Here is a 10,242-nt window from a genome sequence, read left to right as displayed (position 1 = left end):
GTAGACCACTGGATACTCCAACCTCATCAGGTATTCTCACTCACCGAGTTTCAGCAAGTAATGAAATTTGACTGTGGCAGTCCACCTTAATCAAAAAACCCTTGCAATATGACACAATATAGCTATATATTTGTTCAAAATCACTATCGGCTTGAAATATTTTCATGAATGTTGATTTATTAATTGAAAAGGGTTTAGCACAAGACGTCCACTACATTTTCCTTAAGAAAAATGGCAGCTATATAAGCAATTCAATAGACAGGTGGTGTTTGTATACTTATCAAAAAGTTAAAAACAAGGAAATAAAATTTCATAGAGAATGGTGTTTGTTTCTTTCTGTGATTGGGTTGATTTTTTAAGTTAAATGAGATGTTTTTCACTTTTAATTTTATATGGTTACGGCCCCCAGTTACAATGTCACTTGAGAGGAAATCCATGTTCATTCATAATCTGATATCCAGATTAATGAATGGTGTTTTTTGGTACAGGTTTTATCAGCCCGTCTTGGAAGGAAGCCGGAAGATATCATCAAATTAGATGCGAATGAAAACCCTTATGGTCCTCCACCAGAGGCAAGTTGTATGTGACATTATGGTGTGGTATAACAAAAGGCTTTGTTTTGTGACTTTGGTTTTGTTCAAGATCTTAAAGAAATATTTATTCAGTGTTTAAAAGATTTGAAGACAAAGAAGAGTCTGTCACTGTCTTTATTGCAAGCACCATACTCAGTGTCAATACCCCTTTCTTCCTAAGTAGAAATTCAGATTGTTTGTAGGTTTTTGAAGCTTTGGGCTCAATGAAGTTCCCATATGTCTATCCAGACCCTGAAAGCCGTCGCTTGCGTGCTGCCCTTGCAGAAGATTCAGGACTTGAATCTGATTATATTCTTGCAGGATGTGGTGCTGATGAGCTCATTGATTTAATTATGCGGTAAGAAATTGAAATTTTGTATTTGTATAATTTTCCAAATTATAATTCCCTTAAGTATCTAATTATCTGCCTAAATTCAACAGTCAACGGTTCCTAATCTTGTGTGGATTTTGTTGTTGATGAATATATGCTGCAGTTGTGTGCTCGAACCTGGTGATAAGATTGTGGACTGCCCTCCGACCTTTACAATGTATGAGTTTGATGCTGCAGTTAATGGGGCACTTGTTATAAAAGGTAAAGATAAGATATCTGCTTTCTTTTAGTCTCTTACACTGTGTTGGAGTTTCTAATTTTTTATTTTTTTCATTAATAAAAATTCTTTATATTTGGTCCCTAAACATCCTTCATTTCTCTGCATGCTTTTCTTTTCATTTGACTGTTGCATCATATGTGCATAACCTCCTGCAATTTCATGATTTTCTACAGTCCCCAGGAAGGCAGACTTTAGCTTGAATGTTGAACAAATAACAGATGTTATTGAACGAGAAAAACCCAAATGCATATTTTTAACATCTCCTAACAATCCAGATGGGAGGTAATTCTCAATTGTTTCTTTTCTTCATGTATATTTGGCATAATTAGTTTACTTGATTGACTTGAGGTCTCTGGCATGTCCTTACCTTACTGCCCAGTAACGAACATTCTAGCACATTTGAGAGAAGGATAAACTCTGGAAGGATACATTTATGAAAAGTCAAAGTATCTACACAGAGCTTTCTTCTATAGTAGACTTACAAAACTAGTTAGTTTGAATTTAGGCTTTGATCCATTTAAGAGATGTTCATAGTATGGTTTGGGATATTCAATCTATTCTTTTAACATGTGTGTTAATATTGGTGCTTGATGCAGATATGTCCATTTTTAGACAGAATAAAGGATTTTTTTATATCTCTCAAGGGTTATTTACTGAATATGCTCAGATTGTGTTGGTGCTAGACTAGAATTTAAGAAGTGTTCTATTAATTACCTGTAGAATGAAATGTTAAGGAGATCTGATTGTAGAATACATAAGGGCCTGGATGAGGAGAGAGGTTAATAGAGGTGTCCTCTGCTTGTGTGATCTGACTTTCAGGCTTTGAACTCAGTCTTTAGTTTAGTGTGGTTATGCTGTTTTGTTGTAATGAGTCTGTAGATTATATTAAAAAATAAAATGTTTGAACTTTATGCATAATTTCTAGTCATGTAATTTTTTTGTGACATATTACGTTTCCATGCTACTTACTATATGCAGTGTAATTGATGATGAAGATCTTTTGAGAATCCTTAAGCTTCCCATATTAGTGGTGCTGGATGAAGCATACATTGAGTTTTCAGGGATAGAATCAAAAATGAAATGGGTGAAGAAACACGAGAATCTAATTGTTCTTCGGACATTTAGCAAAAGAGCTGGTATATATATATTTTAATGCTTTTTCTTTAAAGTCAATTATTTTGGAACTTGCTTGTCACCCTAAATTATTCTGTTGTGGTAGCATCAATCCTGTTATTGAATTGCTAATACAAGATTTATTACCATCTGTGTTGTGAGTTTTTAGACTTTCTTAAATTGATTTGAATTATCTGTTATATGCTGTAGGTTTCAAAGAATAAAATAAGAGTTCTGGACCCCATACACACAAAAAGGAGGGTTGGTGGGGGAATAGAAAGATTACAACAATAAGTTGGGAGAGAATGAGGGGAGAAACTCAATGTCCCCCAATAGAAATAAAATAAAATTAAGAAGCCCCTAAAATTGTATTAAGTTCATTGACATGCTAGAGACCTTGTTTTGCTGTTTTCCAGCAGTAAGATCGAAACTTGTGTTCTCGCAGCATGGGCTTTTTACTTTTTCTTTGTTAGGGTAAATTGCAAATTACACTCCTAAAGTTTGGGGGTATTTGGATTTTACACCCTGAAGTTTCAGAATTTGGATTTTATCTCTTGAAGTTTGGGAGTGTTTGGATTTTAGACCTTGAGTTTCAAAATTTGGATTTTATTCACTAAATTTTAGAGTTGTTTGGATTTTTCTCCCTAAAGTTTGGGAATGTTTGGATTTTATACCTTGAAGTTTGAATTTGGGGTGTAAAATCCAAACACCCTCAAATTTTAGGGAGTAAAATCCAAATTCTAAACGTCAATGTGTAAAATCCAAACGCTCTCAAACTTCAGAAGATAAAATCCAAATTTCAAAATTTTAGGGTGTAAAATCCAAACATCTCCAAACTCTAAGGGTGTAATTTGCAATTTACCCTCTTTGTTATTAATAAGTTGTGCTTGGAATCTAATAACCCAAAGCAAAACCTAGAATGAAGGATATTTTATTTCTTAGAGAACATACCCATTGTTCTAACAGATACTTAAAATGGTAAGCTAATCACTATGGAAGAATATATTTGCATATCTCAAAACATACAGTTTAAGACTATGCTCATGAATACCGTTGTACCATTTTCCTATCTAACTAAAAAGGGTCATACATAGTGCACAAGACTCTTGCTTCTTTGGGGTTTGGAGAGGTGGTTAGTAGGTAGGTTACCCCCAATTTGCCTACGTACTGGTTTTGTTTAATCAAAGAATATATGTGTATTTTTTGCAAATGCATAAAGCCACCAGAACTAGCTGTAATGACTACATGTGCAGATGCCAAAATTGACCTATTAAAGATAGTTAATTTTGTTGGACTTGGTTGATCGTGATTGTTGTTGATTCACATATATTGATGCTATAAAAGAGATTGGATTACTATTTTAGTTTTATTTTTTTGTATTCATCACTTGGTGTTTATTCTAAACAAATCCTATTTGCTGATTCCTAAGTTTATCCTTTCTTTTTCTGTTATGTTATTTTTCCCTGATCTCCCTTCCCTTATTTTCTTCCCTTTTTATTTCCCAAACACATGTTCCCTACTTCATTGTCCTGTTTTGGTATTAGAATAAACCTCGATCTTGTTTTCTAACAAAACCATGGAAACTGTCACAACTGCCACCCTCCCCAAAAAGGCTAGTCCTTATCAAGAATCCAATAATCACATAATCCGAGACACCCACCATCCAACCATCGTGAACATGTGATCCAAGATCACCCCTCCATCAACACCTATAGCCAAGCTCAAAATTAGTTGATTGACCCACCCCCAAAGAGCTCAGTTTCCCTAAAACTTATGCTTTTCAACTGCTAAATATAATGGATCAACTTTGATTCATCTCATACGAAAATCCTACCAACCACCATGGTTGATTTTACCTTCTGCCAAAATCCCTCCTAAAAATGAAACCCTCCCATCACAACAAAGACCAAGCCACTTGTGACAACTATCAAGAGCCTCAATACAAACCCCTGCTGCCCATTCATTGCTTATATCCTTGCAAATGAAACAAGGCCCAATCACCGCACAATCAAATGCAAGTATCCTTTTAGCCACTGACAACCTAGAATAGCCCCGTCATTGCTGTTGGGTCCCCTAGCACTTCCCCCAGTCTGTCGCAAGCTCCATGTCAACTGGCAAATCCATCAGCCTTATGATTGTGCTGCTTATCTCAACCACAATCCATAGATTACAGCCTCCATTTTACCCAGTCTAGTACTACTGCCTGACCAATTAGTTCCAAGCCACCTATGGCTTCAAACATTGCTCATGACCCCTCCATGCATTGGTGATTAAACTTTCCGGGTCCCAATGTGCTGCCACTGTCACTTCTGGTATCTATAATCTGGTCTCTTTATATAATGGAAAAGGAAAGGGTGTTTTTAAAAAAAATTAATTTTTCCCTTTACAATATTGTGAGTGTTATCTGCAAGAATGTCTGTTTGCTACTTTGGCCCCAGATGTCTATATGTCCTAAACTCATTTATCTATTGACTAATAGGCACCTTGTAATGTACCATAATTATGAAGTAGGTTTTGTCTTTGAAATATTAACTTCTATGCTTTTTTAGTTGATAATCAATTTAACTCCCTGTATTTACTGGTTTGTGTTCAATATGGGAGGTTACATTTTACAAATGTTTATTATACCATTGTGATTCTTCATATTTACTTATTTTTAATTTAATTTGTTATATTTACTTTGAAAATGTTTTAGCTTCTCTTCTTGATGTGAAATGTTCAGAATCTTAAATTGCAAACAAACAACTGGTGCAGGTTTAGCTGGACTTCGTGTGGGATATGGAGCATTTCCTTTGAGTATCATCGAGTATCTTTGGAGAGCAAAGCAACCTTATAATGTTTCAGTTGCTGCTGAAATTTCTGCTTGTGCAGCTTTGCAGAATCCCACATATCTTGAGGTTAATTCTTTTTCTTTTTTTGGATAGGTTGAGGTTAATTCTTGTCCTATTGGGATTGTCCATAATTATACTAATAATTTATGTTTAGGCTTGATAAATTAGTATTACTTCCATTCAATGCCATATCTGATATGAATCAACAATCTCTTAACAGAAAGTGAAAGATACGTTAGTACAAGAAAGGGATAGGCTATATAATCTTCTTAAGGAAGTGCCATTTCTCAATCCATATCCGAGCTATTCGAATTTCATTCTTTGTGAGGTTGCATCTGGAATGGATGCTAAGGTGTTAAAGGTATGCAATTTTCTCACTTACATCATGAATTTACACTGTTAGATGACTATTGGTTCTGCATCTAATATTTGCCTTGTATTGATAGAGACAGTCCGACACACATACGTCTCTGTGACAAATTATGTGTTTGTGTGTATAGTCTTTCTTCTCTATAGTTTTACATATGTCTCTCTCTCTCTCTATCTCTAATTTATATATATATATATATATATATTTAGGTTGCAATTAATTTAGGATGAAATTTAGCCAAAAAAAAAAATAATAATAATTTAGGATGAAGTCACTTGAAGTGCCTGATGTTGCTATTTAGGTTGCAAATTAATTTAGGATGAAGTGCTCTAATCAGAATTATGAGTTGACTTCATAGGAGCTGAGTAGGAAAATGGACTGAAATGTTGATTATGGAGTTCAGGGTTGTTTTGTTTTTATTTTTATTTTTTTGTTTTTAATTTATTAGATGCAATTTTGGTACACTTGTGTGCTAAGATGAAGCACTTCAGGGTCATTAGTAGAATGCCTTTCTGCAGTCTTTAAACATCTTTATTGAACCGTTGTCCTGAATTCTGTTTTGTTCTGGCCAGAATGGCCCGAAAATACTGTACCGGTAAGCAAACCCAAATGAGATACCTCATTGTTCCACCTTGGGAAAAATTTTGGGCCATTCCGGGTAGTTCTAGTTGGTTTCGGCAAATACCGGCTGGTATTCAAATTTCTGTTGATATAGAATTGGTTCCTCTTCTTTGTCTTGTTCAGTTTTTCTGGGTTACTCAGCAGTGGCCCAACACTTTCCTCCATTTTATTCTCTGTTGTAGACAGCCATAGACCCTTATCAGCACTTTTCCTTCATGTTTTTTTTTGCATTGTTGACAGCCACAGACCTCTCTCTCTCTCTCTGCGTTTCTTTGTAACTTGGTCTGTCCATCCGTGTCTTGTTGGTTGTTAGGTTTTTTTATTAATAAAAAGCATTTTCAATAAATGTTATCCAACCACCCTTAACCTTATAGCTTGCATGGTTGTTATGGTTTTATTTTAATAAAAAAGCATTTTCAATAAATGTTATCCAACCACCCTTAACCTTATAGCTTGCACCCAGTAACAAAAGGAAGTTTTAAGAAGCTTTTCTTGAACTCCCAAGCCACACGTGTACTATAAGGTCTATTACTTTTCAACTTTTAAATGTTTTTTCTTTAATAATGAATATAGATGGGCATAAGATATTATTGGGTTTGAGTTAAGATGGTTGGGACTTGGAGTAGGAACATTGATTTAGAGTTTTTTAAACATGGCTAATAAATTAAATAAGTTTTGACCAATATTTTTTCGTGTACATATATATATATATATATATATATATTTATACACATTACTGGTACTCTTGAAAATGGTACGTTGGTATGTTCTGGTACCGAAATATTCCGTTCTAGTGACTAAACCAAAATGGCTTCCAAAACAGAATTCATAAAGTGTTGAACCAGCTATCCAGTCTTCCTTGTTTGTACTTGTTCTTTCCTTTTAAAGCTTTTCTACAGGTTACTTACAGCTCATTTTGCTTTGGAACTGTTACACTGTCAGTAAAAAGAAAAAAAGAAAAAAAAAAAGGAATTATGCTGATAACCTTATTTTGGTACAGGATGACCTTGCTAAAATGGGTGTAATGATCCGCCACTACAACAAAAAAGAATTGAGGGGTTATGTTCGTGTATCTGTTGGGAAGCCTGAACACACAGATGTCTTGATGGAGTGCCTTAGACGCCTGTCTTGATTCTTTGCCTGTGCAGGGGCATCATTATAGGGAGCAGAATTTGATTTGAGAGGTCAAATTTGAAATTGTATTTTTATTCTACTTTGAACTGTATTATAAAATCGCAATAATTAGCTTGTATATTGCGGAGCACGAATGGTATTTTGGTGTCAGTTTGATACCTTCTGTTGTGGAAAATGGGTCAGACATTTTTGATCTTCTCTAGATTTTACTCTAGTTATGGTTAAACTTTCTTTGATAGAGAACGAGAGAGATGCTCAATTCTCTTTAGATTTGTTGTCCCTAGTGCTTGCTTACCCTTGCTGTGCAATTGGGTGGTATGTAAACGTTTCAAAAAACATTGCGAGCAAGAGCTGTTACGCTGTGGTACCCTGTTTACTGTGTGATCTTGAATTGTAAAAGCATGTGAACTTAAATCTTGTCCTATAGCAGGTGTGTATACCAAGTTAATAAGGATTGTATAAGGGAATACAAGAAGTTCTAATCATCCTTTCAGGGTTTAACATGGACAACCAACAATATGAACAAACTAAAGTGCACACACATAAAAGAACAGTGAATAACCAATGTAAATATAGTGCTTTTCGTCTCTGCCTTTAGGATCCTGTCATTGTGAAAGCAAGAAAATTATAGTAAATGAGTTGGAGCGGATAAAGATAACTGCCACTTTCAACCAAAGAGGAAGGGCAACATAACAAAGGAATGTATAGTTCATAGTGCACATTTGTTTATGGAATTCCATAACTATCCAAAGAGTACATGTGCAACAAAACAGCTACAAGAGATGAAGTGCACACTGCACAAAGATAAAACACAATACCAGCAAATGCATAACCGAGACAAAGCCAAGAAAGTGTATTATTATTGAAGAAGTTCCAAGACCACCCAAAGAGTACACACAACAAACAACTTGAAAATTTGAAAATCCGCATCCCTTGCAAAGAGCCTCAAATTCTTTATTAGTTCTCATTTGCCCTTCAAACTGCAACAACACACCATTATCAAGCCCAGAGACATGCTGAGAAGCCATACTTGACTTTGGTGCTTCTGGCATGAGTAGCTCAATAATAACACCTTCCCATTTTTTGGTAGTGCTATATAGCAATTCCTCAAAATTTTCTTGCATTTTTCATCACTCCAATTATGGAGTGTATTCTATAAGTATAATGCAGACACATCGATGATATATATTGAAAATTTGACAAGAAGTTTCACTTCTTCCTTATTATCTACTTTAGACAAGTATCCAAATTCTACCTTAATCATAATTGCATCCCCATTAGGTACATTATGAAACATATCCCTTCCAACATACTCAATACCTATATTGAATGTGAGTAATCATTAAATGAATGAATTAAGATTTCAAAAGACATTTGAGCTACGGAAGCAATTAGTTTGGGTGAGGGGGATTGGGCCTTCAAATTTCCAACAGTGTGAATTCCACAACTGCAAAGACCTAAAAGGAAAGGAGACACAGCCCGATACACTGCTGGTTACCGAGCACTACAATGAGAGAGGTACTGATCTTCCCTAGTCTGATGCTGCATCAGCCTCCTCATTGGGTAGTACATTGCTTGGAGAGCACAGCAAGACAAGTGTAGCTTCCCCTTAAGAAAAAGCAAGGGACAAAGCTCCTCATCCTCTCTCTTGCTCTTTGTACCACTCGGCGTTGTCTTCCCAGCATGTACTCTCCATGCAACATATTTTCTCTCTCCTCCAGCAAGAAAATATGTACTGTAGGCTATCTATCTTTAGGGTTTGAGAGTGCTAATAGGAGTTCCACACCTATCCTCATGTAACAGAAAACATTCCTTTTAATATGAGGGTCCGGTTAATGTATACCTATCCGTTTTTGGAAAAATTTTATCGGGAATTGAAAAAGCTATTAAAACTTTTTCAATTCCTGATAAAACTTTTTCCAAAAATGGTATGCTATTGTGTGTCCTTAGGACACACATTAGTAAAATCCTTAATATAAAAGGGAAAAGTATATTGAGCATCCTAGGTATCTGAATAGAGAGAAGAATAGAAGAGGAAAAGATAGGAGTAGAGAGATGAATACACAAAAAGTACAAAATGTACAACAAAAAGAATGTAATGTCGGTTTTCTAAAAAGGAATACGACATCTTTGCAGGGATATGGACATAAAATCCTTACTCCCACTGTGGTTTTTCACCCCCTCATTGCATGGGGTTTTCCACGTAATCATCCTGTCCTTGTTTCTCATTTTAATTTTTGTTCTTCCTTTTTCTTGTAAGCACAAAAACACCATTTTTAGAATCTTTAGCAAAAATGGTGTTTAAATGTATCCTTGTTGAGGTTTAGAGATCTTTACAAAGTACACTCTAAAATCTAACTTGCATGTACATGGAGTCATGTCAATAAGTCATCTACTAGACGTAGAGTCTAGGGATTATAATTTATTTCATATTATGTACTTCAATTCTATTTAGTGACCTTTTTGGGTTTAGGGAACCCCATAGTGGTTTTTCATTTGGATGCTATCTATTAGTTTTTCACTTCGTCACCATATGTTGTGTACTTCAATTCATTGTTATTACTTTTCATATGGTGATATGCTAATCTTTAAAAATTAACCTATGATTATATAATCATAGGTTAATTTATTTGGTTAATTGTCTTGAGTTAATTAATCCATGGTTTAACAATTAAGGGGGTCTAAACAAGTGTTTTTACTATCAAACCGAGATAGTCTTGTAAGTAGGCATGAATAAGTTAACTAAAGTAGGTTATCAAAGAACTTGAAGCAAACACTTTTTTTTTTTTTTTTTTGAGATAATTACAACATGCTGCTAACCCCGCAGTTCGAACATTTTTCCCCCTAAACCCCCAAACACTTTGTACATGGAGATGTGCCAATTCAGCTACAAGGCTTTGGCAGCAAACACATTTTTTAGTAGTGTCATTTAGTACATTAAACTTTCTAAAATTAATTATTAAGTAGATTAGTCCCACTGAATAAAATTA

The 10,242-nt window shown here is 35.0% G+C and overlaps 1 protein-coding gene across 1 annotated transcript; it reads left to right on the top strand.

Moving 5' to 3' along the window:
- The first annotated feature begins 499 nt into the window (after nucleotides 1–499).
- LOC115975408 (histidinol-phosphate aminotransferase, chloroplastic) lies at nucleotides 500–7,669 on the top strand. Its single transcript, XM_031096173.1, has 8 exons — nucleotides 500–572; nucleotides 765–930; nucleotides 1,067–1,164; nucleotides 1,357–1,465; nucleotides 2,162–2,319; nucleotides 5,051–5,193; nucleotides 5,348–5,488; nucleotides 7,119–7,669. Exons 2-8 carry the CDS (start codon nucleotides 797–799, stop codon nucleotides 7,248–7,250), a joined length of 915 nt encoding a protein of 304 aa, XP_030952033.1. The 5' UTR covers nucleotides 500–572; nucleotides 765–796; the 3' UTR covers nucleotides 7,251–7,669.
- The last annotated feature ends 2,573 nt before the right edge of the window (nucleotides 7,670–10,242 follow it).

The sequence above is a fragment of the Quercus lobata genome, chromosome 2 (assembly GCF_001633185.2).
Source record: "Quercus lobata isolate SW786 chromosome 2, ValleyOak3.0 Primary Assembly, whole genome shotgun sequence".
Classification (NCBI taxonomy): Eukaryota; Viridiplantae; Streptophyta; class Magnoliopsida; order Fagales; family Fagaceae; genus Quercus; species Quercus lobata.
The sequence above is the reverse complement of the archived record's forward strand: the minus strand, read 5'-3'. Positions and strand labels throughout refer to the sequence as shown.

Coding starts and splice junctions, on each gene's coding strand:
- LOC115975408 (XM_031096173.1), top strand. CDS start 797: ATGAAGTTCCCATATGTCTATCCAGACCCTGAAAGCCGTCGCTTGCGT. Junction 1,165..1,356: donor TGGGGCACTTGTTATAAAAG/GTAAAGATAAGA, acceptor GATTTTCTACAG/TCCCCAGGAAGGCAGACTTT. Junction 5,194..5,347: donor AGAATCCCACATATCTTGAG/GTTAATTCTTTT, acceptor ATCTCTTAACAG/AAAGTGAAAGATACGTTAGT.